Genomic DNA, 20,444 nt, shown 5'->3' with positions numbered 1-20,444 from the left:
TTGCCACACTACAGGAAGAATGTGATTGCACTGAGAGGGTGCAGAGGAGATTCACCATGACATTGCCTGGGCTGGAGCATTTCAGCTATGAAGAGAGACTGAAAAGGCTCGGGTTATTTTCCTTCGAGCAGAGAAGGCTGAGGGGGGCATGATTGAGGTATACAAAATTATGAGGGGCATTGATAGGTTAGATAGGAAGAAAGTTTTTCCCTCAGCAGAGGGGTGAATAACCAGCGGGCATAGATTTAAGGTAAGGGGCAGGAGGTTTAGAGGATGGTTGGAATCTGGAACGCACTGCCTGAGGGGTGGTAGAGGCAGGAACCCTGACAACGTTTAAGAAGTATTTAGAAGAGCACTTGAAATGCCATAGCATACAAGGCTATGGGCCAAGTGCTGGAAAATGGCACGGACACGATGGGCCGAAGGGCCTGTTTTTATGCTGTATAACTCTATGAATTGAATTTATAATCCCATTGTTTGCTTGTCCTCCCAAAATGAATTAACTTGCATTTTTTCGCATTAAGTTGCATCTGTTTATCCTGCTGACATGTTTATGTCCTCCAGAATTTTTTAATAGTCCAGCTGGCCGTTTGTTCACCTCAGTTTTGTGTTAACAGCAAATGTCAATATTGTGCTCCCTAAGCCCAAGCCTATTGGAGCCAGCACCAAGCAACATCAATTACCCTAAACCCTCAATTCCCTGTCAGTTGAACCGATTTTGTATGCATGTATATGAGGAGGAGGCATCAAAAGCTTGTTCAGAGGTGGGATTTGAGGAGCCGAAGGCAGTGGAGAAGCAGACGGTTTAAGGAGGTAACTCCACAGAGTGTGGGGGGATATGCGACTGAAAGCGGCAGAAAAGGATAAAGTCATGAAGGGTTTAAACATTAGGATGAGAATTTTAAATTTAAGGTATTGGGGGATGGGAGTCAGTGTAGGCCAGTGAGGACAGGGGTGATGGGTGACTGGGACTTGGTAAGAGATAGGATACAAGCAGCAGAGTTCTGGATGAACTGAAGTTTATGGCGGGTAAAGAATGGGAATTGGCAAAGAGAGCATTGGGGTGGCTGCTGTTCGGACTGAGGTGGGCAATGTAACTGAGGTGGAGTGTAGGTAGTCTTTGTGATTGGATCATGGGGCCAGAAGTTCTTCTCCGGGTTGAGTTTTATGAGAGTTGTGTGAAGGACAGAGCTCATATTAACTGCACCAGCATAATGCAAAGCAGCAATATTGTCTTAATGCTCAGGCCTGTTTATCTGTTTATTCATTATCTCCTGCAGAACCACTGTCAGCACCTCTGATCATCAATAATTCTACCTGTGTGAATACAACCATTGAACTGACCTGCCAGGTTTCTGCGGGGAAGGCTCGTTCCATTCTGTGGTGGAAAGATAACGAAGTGATAATGAATAACCAACGTTATCAGTTAGTACAAAACAACAGCACGTTGATCATTTCTAAAGCCAACAAATCAGACTGTGGGATTTACACTTGCACTGTGGAGAACCCTGTTAGTAAAAAGAATAATTCGTATTCTCTTTCTATTTACGGTGAGTCAAGCCAGCCAGTTATTTAATTTCCTTTTGAAAAACAATATTTCACTGACATCCCTTGCACCCACCCTTGCTAATGGTGAGAATTACATGTCCTGTTCTCGCTCTTTTATATGAACTGCCTCACAAAATAGAAGCAGGAGTTGGCCACTCGGCCCCTCGTGCCTGCTCCGCCATTCAATAAGATCATGGCTGACCTGATTGCGGTCTCAACTCCACCTTCCTGCCTGGCCCACATGACCCTTGACTCCCTTGTTGATCAAAAATCTGTCTAAATCAGCCTTAAGTATATTCAATGGCTCAGTCTGCACAGCTCTCTGGGGCAGAGAATTCCAAAGATTCGTGATCACCTGGGAGAAGGCATTCTTCCTCATCTCCATCTTAAATAGGAGACCCCTTATTCTGAAACTGTTCCTCCTAGTTCTAGAAGTTCCCACTCAAGGAAACATCGTCTCAGCATCTACCCTATCAAGCCCCCTCAAAATCTTTCAGATCACCACTCATTCTTCTAAACTCCAATGAGTATAAGGCCAAACTGCTGTGCCTGCATGCTAATGTTTTGTGATTCATGCAGGAAGACACCCAGATCTCTCCGTACCACAGCATTTTATAGTCTCTCTCCATTTAAATAATGTTCTACTTTTCTATTCTTCCTACTAAAGTGGATAACCTCACATTTTCCCACATTATATACCATCTGCCTATTTTTGTGTCGACTGAATGACCCGGAAATTTCCATGACCGACAAGATGTAGGATGCAAAATCATTGGTGGGTAGTATGCAATTTCCTGATGTACACTGCTGACAATGTGCCACAGTTGTTGAGCTACAAGCACAAATAGTGTGGGAATATGATGTACTGGCAATAACAGAAATGTGGCTTTAAAATAGTGAGGACTGGGATATAAAGTGTTCAGGAAAGTTAGCGAAGGAGAAAAGGTGGGGTGGCAGTCCTGATTCGAGAAGACATTGTAGTGTTGGAAAGAGGGAATGTCCTTGGGAAGGCAAGGACAGAATTCATTTGCTTAGAATTGAGAAGCAAAAAGGGTATGAGGGTGCTATTAGGGTTATTCTAGATAGTGAGAGAGAGGTAGATACAGGAGCAAATATTCAGGGAAATTACCGATGTGCAAGAACTATAGGGTGGGTGATATTGGGGGACTTTAATTATCCAAATTTGGATTGGGAGAATTTTAAAGGGAAAGGAAGGGCAGGAATTTTTGGATTGTATTCGGTAGAATGTCCTTGATCAGTATGTTCTCGACCCAACTAGGAGGCATTGTTGGATTTGGTGCTGGGAAATGAGGTCGACCAAGTGTTTGTGGGGAAGCACTTGGGTAAGAGCAATCATCATAAGGTTTAGACTGGTAATGCAGAAAAGCAAGGGACGATATAAGGTGGAACTGCTAGATTGGAAGAGAGCTAATTTCAATGTGATGAGGAGGGATCTAGCCAGGATAAAATGGAACCAAAGACTGACAGAAAAAGCTGTAGCAGAATAATGGGTTATATTTGGGGAAGAGATGCTTCAGGTACAGGTTAGGTACATTCTAATAAGGGCAAAAGGTAGGGGAACCAAAAACAGGATGACAAGGGAGGTGGAGATTATGATGAAATGCAAAAAGAGGGTGTATGATGTATGCTAGGTGAATTCTTCAACTGAGAACCAGGCCAAATACAATAAGTTGAGGGAGGAGATGAAGAGGAAAATCGGACTGGCAACGAAAGAATATGAGAATAGAATGGCACTCACTATAAAAAGGAAGCCAAAAATTGTCTACCGGCATGTAAATAATCAGGTAGTAAGATGTGGAGTAGGGCCTATTTGGGACAAAGAGGGTGATATATGCTTAGAGGCACAGGGCAAGGCTACAAGACTTAGTGAATACTTTGTATTGGTATTAACTAAAGAAGAGGAGTCTGACAAAATGTCGGTAGAAACGGAGCGAGTAGAGGCAATGGATAGGGTAAAGTTGAAGAGGGAGGAGGGACTGGAAAGGCTGACTATGTTTAGGGAAGATAAGTCACTTGGTCTGGATGGCTTGCATCCCAGGTTGCTAAAGGAGGTGGGAGCTGAGATAGTTGAAGAGTTTGCCAGAATCTTCCGATCTTCCCTAGACATAGGGGAGGTGCCAGAGGATTGGAGAGTGGCAAATGTGACACCCTTATTCAAGAAGTGGTGCAAGGACTGTGCTAGCAACTACAGGCCAGTTGGTTTAACATCAGTGGTGGGTAAGGTGTTGGAAACAATAATTAGGGAAAAAGAATCAACAGGCACTTGGAGAGGTTTGAGTTAATTAAGGATAGCCAGCATGGATTTGTAAAGGGAAAATCATGCCTGAATTTTTAAATAAAGTAACAGAGAAGGTTGCTGAAGGGATTGCGGTGGATGTTGTCTATATGGATTTGAATAGAGTGCTTGATAAAGTAGTGTATAAAAGGCTGGTTAACAAAATTTGAGGCTCATGGAATAGGAGGGTTAATTGGATTAAAAAATTGGCTGAAGGCCAAAAAACAGAGTGTCATGGTAAATGGTTGTTTTTCAGGCTGGAGGATGGTAGACAGTGGTGTTCCCCAAGGGTCAAAGCTAGGACCACTGCTTTTTTGTTTGCTATCTTTAAATGACTTGAATCATGGAGTAGAATTTGAAAATTTGCTCATGATACCAAACTTGGAGGAGTGGCAGAAAGTGAAGAGAATGTGAACTGCCTGCAAAAGGACATAGGCTAGCAGAATGGGCAGACAAGTGGCAGATGGAATTTAATACAGACAAGTGTGAGGTGATACATTTTGGCAGAAGGGATAGGGAGAGGCAATAGGGACTTAATGGCACAGTTCTAAAGAGTGTGCAGGGACAGAGGGACCTGGGGATGCCTGTGCATTGATCTTTCAAGGTGGCAGGTCATATTGAGAGAGTGGTTAGCAAAGCATATGGGATCTTGGGCTTCATAAATAGAGGCACAGAGTACAAAGGCAGGGAAGTTATGTTGAACCTTTATAAAGCTCTGGTTAGGCCCCAACTAGAGTATTTGTCCAGCTCTGGTCACCACACTTTAGGATGGATGTGAGGGTCCTTGAGAGGGTGCAGGGGAGATTTACCAGAATGGTTCCAGGGATGGGGGATTTTAGCTACAAGGGTTGATTGTAAAAGCTGGGGTTGTTCTCCCTGGAACAAAGGAGTTCGAGTGGAGATTTGATTGAGCTGTACAAGATTATGACACGCTTAGGTAAGTTAGATAAGGGAAAATTGTTCCCATTAACTGGTACTAGGGGACACAGATTGAAGGTTTTGGTCAAAAACTGCAGGAGGTATGTGAGGAAGCACTTTTAATGCAGTGAGTGGTAATGAGCTGGAACTCACTACCCATGAGGGTGGTGGAAGCGGAGACAATCAATGATTTCAAAAGGAAATTGGAGGAAATATACTTGCAGGGCTACAGGGATGGAGCAGGGGAGTGGGACTGACTGGGTTGCTCCACAGAGAGCTGGTATGAAGCCGATGGCCACCTCCTATGCCATAAATGACTCTATGACTGTATGAATCTATCTCCTTTTAAGTTAGCAGTATCAGTCAGAGTGTTGACAGGATGCCAGATGTGGGAAATGGAAAATGTCACATTTGTGTCTTATAATGCACTCTTCTGATTGTAGAGTCATAGTATATTGTTGGGACACTGTGCCTAGGTATATGATTGCTCACTTGTGGAAAGCCTGGCCACTTGCATTGGATCGTGAAGCAGAAAGTGTTCTATTGTATCACACACAAGATCTTGATAGCTACACATAAGGGGAAATGTCCCTGTTTACACTTTGTAATTTGATTTGCAAAATAGAGTAAGTTTAAAATAACCTTTCTATTTCATGTGGGAATGAGGTGAGGGTGAAGGAGACAGGAGCGAGGGGTTTACTAGGCAGTTTGAGTCGAGAAAAGAAGACGGGGATTGACTTTGCATTCCAGGATGATCCTGGAATACTGAACAGTTTTAGCAGGTGAGAGCAAAACCCGAAGGTGCTTTATGTGATCCAGGCAGACCTGGCAGTGAATTGCTAAACCAGTTGTCCATTACATCTCTGCATCCCTTGGGCTTATCAGAGAGTGAAGATGAGAGCCCTGATGGGGAAATGGCCAAGGTGAGAGAGAGTAGTGGTTTTAATGGGTACTAGGGCATTGAAGGTGGAAGTGAGAGTGTGGCTGAGCAGAGCGGTAGCAGAAGAAATGCCATGGTGAATAGAGGGTCAAAGGCTAGACAGTTGGGATTTTGAAATTGCTGCTGTAAGTGAATTGGGATCAAGTGTTTTTTTGTCCCCAGGTGCGAATGCAGAAAGAAGTAGGTTTGGAGAGGGGAACGGAGGATGTGGTGGTGAGCAATACAAAGAACTGGTCAGAGGTGGCCTCATCAATTGTTCTCTCTAAGCCATGCAACAACCCAAAAGTCTTCGCACAGGCCGTGCACATGTCGACCTCTTTAAATTACCACAAGTGTGCGGCCGTGCAAGAAAAGTTTAAAGGGGCAACTCAAAGAAATTGCCTGCGCTCGAAAAAGCAGTTTGAGGGAATGTTGGTCTCATCTGTAATTGATACTGTGGGAGTAGTGAGGCCATGTGAGATGGCAAGGTGAAGGGAATGGCTATGATTATGGATTGGGGAGTTTACGTGGAGGCAGAAATTAAGAAAGGGCAGTGAACTCAGAGGAGAGAGAATGGTGAATTGAGAAGAAGGTTGAAGTCACTGAGGATGAAAAGTTGCTCGGTGCAGAGGCTGAGGGAAGAAAGCAGTGAAGATATCTCAGCGAGGGATTTGACGTAGTGCTTGGGTGGGCTGTAGAGAACGAGAATTTTAGGTGAGAGGGGTGGAACAAAATGAGTTGCTCAAAGGAGAAGAAAGTGGCAGAGGACTAAGGAGACAGACCAAGGTGTGATTTGGTAGAAGGTAGAGCCTTCATTTAGGGGAAGCTTCATTTAGGGAAAAGTGTGGTCACCCCTCAGCCAGGTTTCTCTCAAGGCCATGATGTCAACACAATCATCCACTGTAGGCTCATAGATGGCAAGAGCCTTGTTCACATGTGAACATACATGAACCGAATAGTTTTAAATGAGTGACTCTCCCCTTTCACTGCCCACCCTTACCAGAGGAAATAGTCTTTCCTCATTAATTTCATTATCCTTTAACAAAACTCTGAGAATCTCCTCTTAGCCTTTACTTTTCCTGTGGTGCAACACCGAAACTCCAGAGTTCCAAGGCTTATATTCCCTTGACTATGGAAAATTGACAGGTGTTCTGATGGAGATGTTTTAAATGTTAAAAGTATTCGATGGGGGGAATGTGGTAAAACTGTGTCCTCTGGTGAGGAATCAACAACAGGTGGGCCTAATCTTAAAAATAGAACTAGGCCTTCCAGGAGTGAAATTAGGGCATACTTTTTCATACAAAGATCAGTAAAAAATCTGATGTAGTCTCCCCACAAAGCACTGAAAGTTCCAATTGTCCAAGACTGAGATCGACCCTTTTAATTTGGTTCTTTGAGAGTATAAAGAGAAATGGGGCAAAGGTCAAAAACTGGTATCAAAGTACAGATCAGCCATGATCTAATTGAATGGCAGAGCAAGCTCAAGGGGCCGAATGGACTCCTTTTGTTTATCACATTTCCAAATCTCTCCTCATGCTACAGTATCTCGGTAATAGTGCCATCATTTTGAATCTAGGCAGTACACTCTCCATGGCTTTAAAATCCCTTCTGTAATACATTGCTCAAAACTTCCTCCCAGTACTCGATAGTCTAATCGTTACCACATACAGACTTACCATAACCTCCTTGATCTTTCATTCTGTGACTTTATTTCTATGACCCAAACTATTATTAGCATTTTCTTAATGCGTTACCTTCCTGCACTTGCACTTCCCAGAAATTGTATATTTGTGTATAGTCCAATTGCTTGCTTGTCCTCCCAAAATGAATTATCTTGCACTTTTTCACATCTGAATTGCATCCATTTTGCTAACCTGTTTTGGTCTTCTGGAAATCTTTGTTCACCTCAACCTAGTTTTGTGTCAACAGCAATTGTCAATATTGTGCTCCCTATGCCCAAGCCCAAGTCATTCATGTCCAGTGGAGCCAGCACCAAACAACATCAATTACCCTAAACCCTCAATTCCCTGTCAGTTGAATTGATTTTGTATGCGTGTATATTTTTGATTTTGATTTAGAGATACAGCACTGAAACAGGCCCTTCGGCCCACCGAGTCTGTGCCGACCATCAACCACCCATTTATACTAATCCTACACTAATTCCATATTCCTACCACATCCCTACCTGTCCCTCTATTTCCCTACCACCTACCTATACCAGGGGCAATTTATAATGGCCAATTTACCTATCAACCTGCAAGTCTTTGGCATGTGGGAGGAAACCGGGGCACCCGGAGGAAACCCACGCAGATACAGGGAGAACTTGCAAACTCCACACAGGCAGTACCCAGAATTGAACCCGGGTCGCTGGAGCTGTGAGGCTGCGGTGCTAACCACTGCGCCACTGTGCCGCCTATCTGAGGAGGAGACATCAAAAGCTTGTTCAGAGGTGGGATTTGAGGAGCTGAAGGCAGTGGAGAAGCAGGTGGTTTAAGGAGGTAACTCCACAGAGTGTGGGAGATATGCAACTGAAAGCGGTAGAAAAGGATAAAGTCATGAAGGGTTTAAACATCAGGATGAGAATTTTAAATTTAAGGTATTGGGGGATGGGAGTCAGTGTAGGCCAGTGAGGACAGGGGTGATGGGTGACTGGGACTTGGTAAGAGATAGGATACAAGCAGCAGAGTTCTGGATGAACTGAAATTTATGGCGGGTAAAGAATGGGAATTGGCAAAGAGAGCATTGGGGTGGCTGCTGTTAGGACTGAGGTGGGCAATGTAACTGAGGTGGAGTGTAGGTAGTCTTTGTGATTGGATCATGGGGCCAGAAGTTCTTCTCCGGGTTGAGTTTTATGAGAGTTGTATGAAGGACAGAGCTCATATTAACTGCACCAGCATAATGCAAAGCAATAATATTGTCTTAATGCTCAGGCCTGTTTATCTGTTTATTCATTATCTCCTGCAGAACCACTGTCAGCACCTCTGATCATCAATAATTCTACCTGTGTGAATACAACCATTGAACTGACCTGCCAGGTTTCTGCGGGGAAGGCTCGTTCCATTCTGTGGTGGAAAGATAACGAAGTGATAATGAATAACCAACGTTATCAGTTAGTACAAAACAACAGCACGTTGATCATTTCTGAAGCCAACAAATCAGACTGTGGGATTTACACTTGCACTGTGGAGAACCCTGTTAGTAAAAAGAATAATTCGTATTCTCTTTCTATTTACGGTGAGTCAAGCCAGCCAGTTATTTAATTTCCTATTGAAAAACAATATTTCACTGACATCCCTTGCACCCACCCTTGCTAATGGTGAGAATTACATGTCCTGTTCTCGCTCTTTTATATGAACTGCCTCACAAAATAGAAGCAGGAGTTGGCCACTCGGCCCCTCGTGCCTGCTCCGCCATTCAATAAGATCATGGCTGACCTGATTGCGGTCTCAACTCCACCTTCCTGCCTGCCCCACATGACCCTTGACTCCCTTGTTGATCAAAAATCTGTCTAAATCAGCCTTAAATATAGTCAATGACTCAGCGTGCACAGCTCTCTGGGGCAGAGAATTCCAAAGATTCGTGATCACCTGGGAGAAGACAGCATCCACCCTATCAAGTCCCGTCAAAATCTTTCAGATCACCACTCATTCTTCTAAACTCCAATGAGTATAAGGCCAAACTGCTGTGCCTGCATGCTAATGTTTTGTGATTCATGCAAGAAGGCACCCATATCTCTCTGTGCCACAGCATTTTATAGTCTCTCTCCATTTAAATAATGTTCTACTTTTCTATTCTTCCTACTAAAGTGGCACCAGCACAGGCATAGCAGTTCATGTAGTGCTGAGAGTATAGCAGGCTTGGCACTCTTGATTATTTCAGGGGTAATGCTGTCCTTCCCAGGGGCTTTTCCACTGGCTAGAGAATCAATGGCATCACTGAGTTCTGATTTTGTTGGCTGTATGTCCAGCTCATCCATGACTGGTAGAGACTGGACTGCATTGAGGGCGGTCTCAGTGACAACATTCTCCCTGGAGTACAGTTCTAGGTAGTGCTCAACCCAGCGGTCCATTTGTTTGTATTGGTCAGTGATTATGTCCCCTGATTTAGATTTGAGGGGGGCGTTCGTCTTGATGGTTGGTCCAAAAGCTCTCTTAATGCCATCATACATTCCTCTGATGTTTCCAGTGTCTGAGGCCAGCTGAATATGACTGCATAGGTGTTGCCAGTAGTCATTTGTGCAGTGCCTGGCTGTTCTTTGTGCAGTGCTTCTGGCTGCTTTAAGTGCTGCGGATGTTAACTCGCTGGGGCTTTCTTGTAGTTCAGCAGTGCAATGCGCTTAGCGGCTATGACAGGTTGCAGCTCTTCAATATGAGATTGAAAACAGTCTGCATTTCTCTTCACACGTTTGCCGTAGATCATAAGATCATAAGGACTAGGAGCAGGAGTAGGCTGTCCGGCCCCTCGAGCCTGCTCCGCCATTCAATAAGATCATGGCTGATCTTTTTGTGGACTCAAATCCACTTAACCGCGCTCTCACCGTATCCCTTAATTCCTTTATTTTTCAAAAAGATATCTAAAAAAACTTTAAAGACGTTTACTGAAGAAGCGTCAACTACTTCACTGGGCAAGGAATTCCATAGATTAACAACCCTCTGGGTGAAGAAGTTCCTTCTTAATTCAGTCCTAAATCTGCTCCCTCGAATCTCTTGTCCCTCTTGTCCTAGCTTCACCTGCTAGTGGAAACATCCTCGCTACTTGTATCTTATCTATTCCCTTCATGATTTTATATGTTTCTATAAGATCCCCCCTCATTCTTCTGAACTCCAATGAATATAATCCCAATCTACTCAGTCTCTCCTCATAAGCCAACCCCCTCAACTCCGGAATCAACCTAGTGAACCTCCTCTGCACCCTCTCCAGTGCCAGTATATCCTTTCTCAAGTAAGGAGACCAAAACTGCACACAGTACTCCAGGTGCGGCCTCACCAGTACCTTATACAGCTGCAACATAACCTCTCTGCTTTTAAACTTAATCCCTTTAGCAATGAAGGACAAAATTCCATTTGCCTTCCTAATTACTTGCTGTACCTGCAGACCAACCTTCTGCGATTCATGCACAAGGACACCCAGGTCCCTCTGCATAGCTGCATGCTGCAACTTTTTACCATTCAAGTAATAATCCTTTTTACTGTTACTCCTTCCGAAATGAATGACTTCACATTTATTAACATTGTATTCCATCTGCCAGACCTTTGCCCACTCACTCAATGTATCTATGTTCCTCTGCAAAGTTTCACAGTCATCTGCACACTTTGTTCTGCCACTCATCTTAGTGTCATCTGCAAACTTTGACACCCTACACGTTGTCCCGAACTCCAAATCATCTATATAAATTATAAATAATTGCGGTCCCAACACCGATCCCTGAGGCACACCACTAGTGACTGATTGCCAACCAGAATAGCACTCATTTATCCCCACTCTCTGTTTCCTGTTAGTCAACCAATCCTCTATCCATGCTAATACTTTACCCCTAACGCCATGCATCCTTATCTTATACAGCAGCCTCTTGTGTGGCACCTTGTCGAAGGCCTTTTGGAAATCTTGGTACACCACATCCACTGGGTCCCCATTGTCCACCTTGCTCGTAATGTCATCATAGAATTCCAAAAGATTTGCCCTTCATGAACCCATGCTGCGTCTGCCCAACGGGGCAATTTCTATTGAGATGCCCTGCTATTTCTTCCTTGATAATCGACTCAAGCATCTTCCCCACTACAGAGGTTAAGCTAACCGGTCTATAATTCCCCATCTTTTGTCTGCCTCCCTTTTTAAACAGTGGCGTCACATCTGCTGTTTTCCAATCAGCTGGGATGAGTCCAGCAAATTTTGGAAAATTACCGCCAGTGCCCCTGCTATTTCTCCCGCTATCTCTTTTAGTACCCTGGGATGCATTTCATCAGGGCCAGGAGATTTATCAATCCTTAGCTCCATTAGCTTGCCCAACACTACCTCTTCCGTAATAATGATTGTTTCCAGGTCCTCACCTACGTTTGTCTGTTTGTCAATTACTGGCATGTTATTAATGTCCTCCACTGTGAAGACCGATACAAAATACCTGTTTAATGCCTCGGCCATTTCATCATATCCCATAACTAAATTCCCCTTCTCATCCTCTAAAGGACCAACGTTTACTTTAGCCACTCTTTTTCGTTTTATATATTTATAGAAACTTTTGCTATCTGTCTTTATATTCTGTGCTAGTTTTTTCTCATGTTCTATCATGAGTCAAAGCTGACTCATAGATGGCGTCTCTGATGTGGGCCCACTTGGTCTCAGCATCCCCTGTGGGAGGGTTTTGAAGAGCTGTTACAAGTGAATTTAGCAATTTTTGTAACAGCTGTGGATGAGAAATTCTGCTCGTGTTGATGCGCGGGCAGCCCTTCTGCTTGGAATGATGCAACTTCTTTGGTCTGAGTCTAACCTTGCTGCACACCAGGGAGTGGTCGGTGTCGCAGTCCGCACTGTGGAAGCTGCGTGTGATTTGAACACTGTTTAAGGAGGCTCGCCTTGTGACGATGAGGTCTAGCTGGTGCCAACGATGCGATCTTGGGTGCCTCCATGAAACCTGGTGACAGGATTTAGTGTGAAAGAATGAGTTGGTGATGCAGAGGTTATGATAGGTACACAACTCAAGCAGTCTCTGCCCGTTCTCATTCATCCTTCCAGCTCCATAGCGCCCAAGGCAGGAGGGCCATGAGTCATGGTCTGCCTCAACCCTGGCCTTAAAGTCCCCCAGCAGGAACAGGTGTTCGGTATTGGGGATGCTGCTAATGATATTATGGAGTTCCTCGTAGAACTAGTCTTTAGCTTCAGGTGGGGAGCAGAGTGTTGGAGCATAGATGCTGAGTAGGTGTACTGGACCAGAAGTGGTGAGCTGTCGGATGGACAGTATGCATTACGAGCCATTTGAGGGAGGCTCTATCATGCTGAGCAAGGAGTTTCTGATGGCGAAGCCCACTCCATGCTGTCTTGGTTCTTCAGGATTCCTGCCCTGCCAGAAGAAGGTGCAGTCTCCGCTTTAAAGACGTCTGCAAACGCGACATGAAGTCCTGTGACATTGATCACAAGTCATGAGAGTCAGTTGCCAGAGTTCGCCAGAGCTGGCGGGCGGCCATAAAGGCGGGGCTAAAGTGTGGCGAGTCGAAGAGACTTAGCAGTTGGCAGGAAAAAAGACAGAGGCGCAAGGGGAGAGCCAACTGTGTAACAGCCCCGACAAACAAATTTTTCTAGAGTCTGTCACTCTAGAATTGGCCTTTATAGCCACTCCAGGTGCTGCTCCACACACCACTGACCACCTCCAGGCGCTTACCCATTGTCTCTCGAGATAAGGAGGCCAAAGAAAAAAAGACCTTCCTTCACTTTCACTTCCCAGAAATTGTATATTTGTGCCCAGTTCACTTTTCCTTTTAACTATCAGTGTCTTTGAATTGTGTTTCACGTCCAATTGCTTGTTTGCCCTCCCAAAATGAATTATCTTGCATTTTTTCACATCTAAATTGCATCCATTTTGCTAAACTGTTTTGGTCTTCTGGAAATCATTAATAGTCCAGCTTGCCGTTTGTTCACCTCAACCTAGTTTTACGTCAACAGCAATTGTCAATATTGTGCTCCCTATGCCCAAGCCCAAGCCATGCATGTCTAGTGGAGCCAGCACCAAGCAACATCAAATACCCTAAACCCTCAATTCCCTGTCAGTTGAATTGATTTTGTATGCATGTATATGAGGAGGAGACATCAATAGCTTGTTCAGAGGTGGGATTTGAGGAGCCGAAGGCAGTGGGGAAGTAGAGTTTAAGGAGGTAACTCCAGACTGTGGGGGATATGCGACTGAAAGCGGTAGAAAAGGATAAAGTCATGAAGGGTTTAAACATCAGGATGAGAGTTTTAAAATTAAGGTATTGGGGGATGGGGGTCAGTGTTGACCAGTGAGGACAGGGGTGATGGGTGACTGGGACTTGGTAAGAGATAGGATACAAGCAGCAGAGTTCTGGATGAACTGAAATTTCTGGCAAGTGGAAGATGGGAATCCAGCAAGGAGAACCTTGGGATAGTCGAGCCTGGAAGTGAGAGAAGTGATGGCTGAGTGAGTCAGCTGGAATGAAGCAAGGGCTGAGGTGGACGATGTTACTGAGGAGGAGGTGAGGCAATCTTTGTGATGGGACTATGGGGTCAGAGTTCATCTCAGAGTTGAAGAATTTTGTTTGTGTGAAGGACAGAGCTTTTATTAGTCTGTACTACAGTACATAATGTTACACTAACCATAATGTGAAGCTATCATGTTGGCTTAATGCTCAGGCCTATTTAATTGTTCAGAACATCTGTCTGTACATTTGAACGTCATGAATTCTTCCTCTATATGATAGCTAGCATTTGGAGGGCCTTGATACTGGGGTTCGATTAATGAAGAAGGAAGTGTTCTATTTTCTAACACACAAGAGCTTGGTAACTGCACGTATAAGGAGAGAAAACCTCCGTTTACATTTTTTAACCTGGTTTGGAAAGTAGTGTAAATTTAAAACAACGTTTCTTTTTCAGGTCTTGCGCGAAATCATCATGTCACAGTGGCATTTTCCATTGCTGCATTATTTATTGCTGCTACCACACTGGTTACTGCTATTGCTGCAGTCTTGTTCGATAAAATGCCGTGCTTGAATGAAGACCTCAAAACAAAATGTAAGTGAAAATTGTTCTTTGCACAATTTTGTGTTGGAAGTTTTTAAAACTTACAATTTAACGATAGAGACCCTATGAAACATTGAAATGTGAAGCCTGTGTCATCTTAAATTTTGCACTTCAGGTTTTCAAAAGGATTAATTTGAACGTAAGAATATTCTGTTCATATATTGTTTATCCATTTGCTTATTGTTCCAGGTCTCCAGCTTGTTCAAAAGATGCAACAATTTTTACAGATGTCCCTCGTGCTTTCATTTATCTTTCTTTTCTTTGCATGTTTGTGTTGGATGCAGACTGAAGGTACTGTATGATCTTCTTTTACTTTTCTCTTTGTTAGTAATTGTATTTCTAACTTACTATGTTCCAGTGCAGTAGTTGTGTACTCGGCTAAGAACTCAAGAGTTTGTGTTCTAATCTCACGATGACAAACTGGATTTGAATTCAATAAATTTGCCTATTTGTGAGCTAACAATGCCTATGCAAGCTGTCATTTTAGTGTAAAAACCCAACTGGTTCACTCTGTTTGGTAGTGTCTGAGCTGCTGTCAATTACACCACCCTCACCATTCCTCTGTCGAAATTACAGCGACAGAATTGGAGTAGCTCTGAAGAAATTCCTGCCGCAACGATTCTTAACATCTTGTATGTGACTATAAGTCCCACACAATATGGATGCCTCTGAAATGGGCTAAGAAACCATTTTGTTTTAAAACACAGCATTTGGACGTAACTCATTCTTAAATCTTTTCCCATGAAAAAAAAATCCAAAATCCTGAAACGTTGCAGTCTCCCTTGTGTCTCAGTGACCAGAACTGGACACGGTATTCAAGGTGTGGGCTGACCAGAGTGTACGAGTCAATCGATTATAATTAGAAAATATCTTGTCTTCTGGTTTCCAGCAGGAAACCTTCCTTCATGTGAGCATTTATTAGCCAATTGGCATTACAACACTTGTTTTTTTTTCCAAAATATACTTTATTCATAAACATCTGTAAAAATTACATTGCCAGACAGTTTCCAAACAGCACCAAAAAATACAAACATTCCAAGGGAGATCAGTTTCCTTCAATACTGTCATGAGTTCCTTCCCAACCCTTCCTTTCCACAATTGTCATGTCAATTACAGTTTTACATTTACAGCAATTGAGAATATTAACGATACAGTTCGAGGGGTTTCCCATGGATCCAGCCCCTCAGTCCAGCTTGGTGGGGGAACCTTACACTGTGGTCTTTCCCCATTGAGCCTTTGCTGCGGCTGCCCCAAACTTTAGTGCGTCCCTCAGCACGTAGTCCTGGACCTTGGAATGTGCCAGTCTGCAACATTCGGTGGTGGACAACTCTTTGCGCTGGAAGACCAGCAAGTTTCGGGCAGACCAAAGGGCGTCTTTCACCGAATTGATAGTCCTCCAGCAGCAGTTGATGTTTGTCTCGGTGTGCGTCCCTGGGAACAGGCCGTAGAGCACAGACTCCTGTGTTACAGAGCTGCTTGGGATGAACCTTGACAAAAACCACTGCATCTCTTTCCACACCTGCTTTGCAAAGGCACGTTCCAGGAGGAGGTGTGCGACCGTCTCTTCCCCACCACAGCCAACGCGGGGGCACTGTGCGGAGGGGGCGAGACTTCGGGTGTGCATGAAGGATCTGACGGGGAGGGCCCTTCTCACCACCAGCCAAGCTACGTCTTGGTGCTTGTTTGAAAGTTCTGGTGATGAGGCATTCCGCCAAATGACTTTGACGGTCTGCCCGGGGAACCATCCGACAGGATCCACCGTTTCCTTTTCCCGTAGGGCCTTGAGGACATTCCGTGCAGACCACTGCCTGATGGACCGGTGGTCAAAGGTGTTTTTCCACAGAAACTGCTCCACGAAGGATAGGTGGTATGGCGCATTACAACACTTGTACCGTCGCCATCTGCAGGATGGTGAGAGTGCAGGACGACTAAACCTACCCTGCGGTGAAAATTCATCAGACAGCCTGGTCAACAGTAAGGTCAAAGCATGTGGAGTTAGGGGTCAAGAGTAGAATGGATACCAAGCTGGCTAGAGAACAGAAAATCGAGTAGCGGGTAAGAATAACTACACAGATTGTCCAAAGGTGGGAAGTGATGTCCCACAAGGATCAATTCTGGGAATGCTGTTGCTCACAATTTACATAAACAATTTGGAGTCTGGAATGAGAAACGCAATTTCAAAATTTGTGGGCAACACTAAATTGCTAGTTAGTTTTAGGGGGAGGCCATTTGTGCCATCATGCCTGTGCTGGCACTTTGAAGGAGATATCCAGTTAACCCCACTCCCCAGGTCTTTCCTCAAAGCCCTGAAAATTTTTGCCTTTCAAGTATATGTTCAGTTCCAGTTAGAAAGTTACTATTGAATCTACTCCTTTCAGCCAATGCCTTCCAAATTATAACAACTTCCTGAGTTTAAAAAAAAAAATTGCTCCTTTTCCCCCCATAAATTTTTTTGCCAAGTGTCTTAAATCTGTGTCCTCTGGTTATTGACCCTCCTACCAGTCAGTTTCTCTAGTCTCCCCATGTAACTGAATTCCCTCATCCTGGGTACCATTCTGATAAATCTTGTCTGCACCCTTTCCAAGGCCTTGACATCCTTCCTAAAGTGTGTTGTCCAGAATTGGACACAAGGACTAACTAATTTATAAAGGTTTAATGTAACTTATTTGCTTTTGTCCTGTATGCTTTGTTATGCCCAGTAAACACAATCATATTCTTACTAACTTTATTCAATGTGGAATCTTTGAAATTGACTTTTCCTTTAAAAAAGTGGACCATATGTTGCAAAATAGCCACTGAATATCAGCTGACTGAGCCAGTATACTCAAACTGTCTGTTAAGGACAAAAGGATACATTCTAGGCTAAGAAGTGTCAATTACACCCATCCTGAAATCATCAAGAGACATTTCTGAATTGAATGCGTTCTTCTGTGGTTGCAAAGCTTACTTTTTTTTAGACCCTGACTGAGAAGGAATCTGGAACTGAAACAGAAACTGGAACTGAAATAGAAACTGGAAAAACAACTTCAGGTTTCTAGGGAAACTGACCGGTTAGAACCAGACAAAAGGAGACGGAGTCCTCCCCAGAACAGGCAGACCAGGCAGAAGTGGCAAGTGGAAGAAAGTGAAGACTGAGTCCAGGAGCTGTTTCTGTTCCTTAAAGTAGCTGACTAATCAGACCCTGCCATACAGTGCACAGGTTCTCACTGAAGGACTCGGATAAATAGAGGACTGGTAAATTCACGCCATCAAGACTGGTGTGAGCAGAGCTGAGTAGGTTCTGGAGAAGCGTGTCTTGTAGTGAAGACTGCACCTGTGGATTTTGGATTGTGAGGGAACTGCTGTTGGAAGAAGAATTGGTTACATCCCTGAAGAAAGGAGCTGAAAATCTCCCTGAGGAACCTCAGAGTTGTGAACAACTGTATGACTGTAATTGCTGCCTATGTGCTTGGTGGACTGCCTAGTGAAACAGTGAGACCCATCTCTGTTGTATTTGATGGTTTAGGTGTAGTTGTAAATATATATTGACTCACCTTTCTTAAAATGAGGAATGCTACGCACAATTTTCTAATTTGAAGGAATGGTTCCTGAATTGAGAGAACTTTGGCAGGTTAAAGTTGGGGCATCTGCAATATTCTTATCTACTCTGTTAAAATCTTAGAATGGAAACCATCTTATCGCAGGAATTTGCTGCTCTTTAGTGTTGTTATGTTCTTCACGTCTGCTATTTTGCTTACATTAATTTTGGTGAGATACTATTCCCGATTCAACGTTAGTTTCCTTGGGATGTGCGGCATGCTAAAAACAAAAAGAACCGAATCTGTCTGTTTCTTCATGTTTATGTCGGTTTTGGTTTGAGCATTAAAGTAAAATTTATAAAAGTGAAATCTTGTTCGTTTGGTTTGGTTTCCTAAATTGGGGTCAATCGGTGGATTCGGTTCTTTTTGTTTGTTGGTGGTCTCCACAAGGATCATAACAGTATTTACAGTAGAGGAAGAGGATAGCATGTCACACCTCCATCCCACACCAGGACGGTCTAAGGGCACTCGGCTTCCTCCTTGAACAGAGGCCCAACCAAATCCCCATCCACCACTGCCCTCCTCCGCCTGGCTGAACCTGTTCTCACATTGAACAATGTCTGCTTCAACTCTATTCACTTCCTCCAAATAAAAGGTGTTGCTGTGAGTACCCGCATGGGTCCTAGTTATGCCTCTCTTTTTGTGGGATATGCTCTCATGCCCACCTTTCTGTCCTCAACTTGCTCCAGTCTTCCAGTGAAGCTCAACGCAAGATCATGGAACAGCACCTTTATCTTCCGATTGGGCACTCTGCAGCCTTCTGGACTCAACATTGAGTTCAACAACTTCAGACCATGACTGCCATTTTGATTGTTTTTTCACCAGTCTTAAAATTGTTTTTCATGTTTTTGCTTTCAGACAGAGCTGTTCATTATTCTGAAATTAATGCTCGCTCTGGGCAAATGCTTTTTTTCTACTATGGTTATTACCACTCCTTTTGCCTTTTATTCCACGACATCTTTGTCACTTAATCTCTCCTGCCCTCCACCGTATCACAGACCTTCCCTTTTGTTCTTCCCCACCCCCTTACCCCACCCCCTTGCACTTGCTCAAAGCCTGTTACATTTCTAACCTTTGCGAGTTCTGATGAAAGGTCATCGACCTGAAACATTAACTCTGTTCGTCTCTGCACAGATGCTGCCAGACCTGCTGAGTATTTCCAGCATTTTCTATTTTTATTTCAGGTTTCCAGCATCCGCAGTAATTTGCTTTTATTTTAGTGTCGTCTATACCTGTAGACTGACAATTCTGTACGCTGCAAGGTTGTATGAACAAACTTGTTTTTTTTAAAAGCACCTTTCACAACATCAGGTGGTTCACAGCCAATCGATTTGCTTTTTGAAGCGTAGTCACTGTTTTAATGCAGCGAAACACAACAGTCAAAATGGGCACAGCAAGGTCCCACAAAGATCTATGAGATAAACGACCAGTGTTTTTGATCTTGTTTGAGGGATAGATGTTTGCCAAGACACAAGAACTAGGAGCAGGAGTAGGCCATTCGGCCCTTCAAGCTGCTCCACCATTCGATAAGATCATGACTGATCTGATTGCAGTCTCAACTCTAATTTACTGTCTGGCCCCATAACCCTCGACTCCCTTGTTGATCAAAAATCTATCCAACTCCGTCTTGAATATATTCAGTGACCCAGCCTGCACTGCTCTCTGGAGTAAAGAATTCTACAGATAAATGACCCTCTGAGAGAAAAACATTTATCCTCATCTCAGTTTTAAATGGGAGACCCCTAAATGATTCTAGACTTCCCCAGAAGGGGAAACATCCTCTCAGCATCCACACTGTCAAGTCCCCTAAGGATCTTACATCTTTCAGTAAGCTCACCCCTCATTTTTCTCAATTCCAATGGTTATAAGCCCAACCTGCTCAACATTTCTTCATAAGATCACCCCTTTGCCCCAGGAATCAGTCAAGTGAACCTTCTCTGAACTGATTCTAATGCAATTGTATCCTTTCTTATGCAAGGAGATTAAAACAGTACACATTACTCCAGATCGGGTCTAACTAATTCCCTGTACAGCTGTAGCAACACTTCCCATTCTTTTTTTGCACAAACACCATTCACCTTCCGAATCACTTACTGTACTTGTAGACCAACATTTTGTGATTCCTGTACCAGGACACCCAGATCCCTCTGTACCGCAGAGTTCTGCAGCCTCTCTCCATTTAAATAATATACTGCTTTTCTATTCTTCCTGCCAAAGTTTACAACCTCACACTTTCCCACATAACAGTCCATGTGCTAAATTTTTGCCCACTCACTTAACCTATCTAAATCCATTTGTAGATTCTTTATAGCCTCTTGACAACTTACTTTGCTACCCGTCTTTGTGTCTACAGCAAATGTAGCGAGCATATATTAGGTCCATTCATCCATGTCATTTATATAGATAGCAAATAGTTGAGGCACCAGGGAAGCTCACCTGC

General features: G+C 43.7%; 1 protein-coding gene across 3 annotated transcripts in view; it reads left to right on the top strand.

Annotated features, from left to right (window-relative positions):
* Nucleotides 1–20,444, top strand: part of LOC137345974 (carcinoembryonic antigen-related cell adhesion molecule 1-like) — a 55,569-nt gene that overhangs the window by 17,340 nt on the left and 17,785 nt on the right. For all 3 annotated transcript variants that reach the window (XM_068009240.1, XM_068009238.1, XM_068009239.1), the window contains 4 exons: nt 1,281–1,550; nt 8,646–8,915; nt 14,280–14,417; nt 14,616–14,717. In XM_068009240.1, coding sequence (XP_067865341.1) covers nt 1,281–1,550; nt 8,646–8,915; nt 14,280–14,417; nt 14,616–14,717 — 780 coding nt within the window. The remainder of the gene's footprint in view (nt 1–1,280; nt 1,551–8,645; nt 8,916–14,279; nt 14,418–14,615; nt 14,718–20,444) is intronic.

The sequence above is a fragment of the Heterodontus francisci genome, chromosome 29 (assembly GCF_036365525.1).
Source record: "Heterodontus francisci isolate sHetFra1 chromosome 29, sHetFra1.hap1, whole genome shotgun sequence".
NCBI classification, from domain to species: domain Eukaryota; kingdom Metazoa; phylum Chordata; class Chondrichthyes; order Heterodontiformes; family Heterodontidae; genus Heterodontus; species Heterodontus francisci.
The sequence above is the reverse complement of the archived record's forward strand: the minus strand, read 5'-3'. Positions and strand labels throughout refer to the sequence as shown.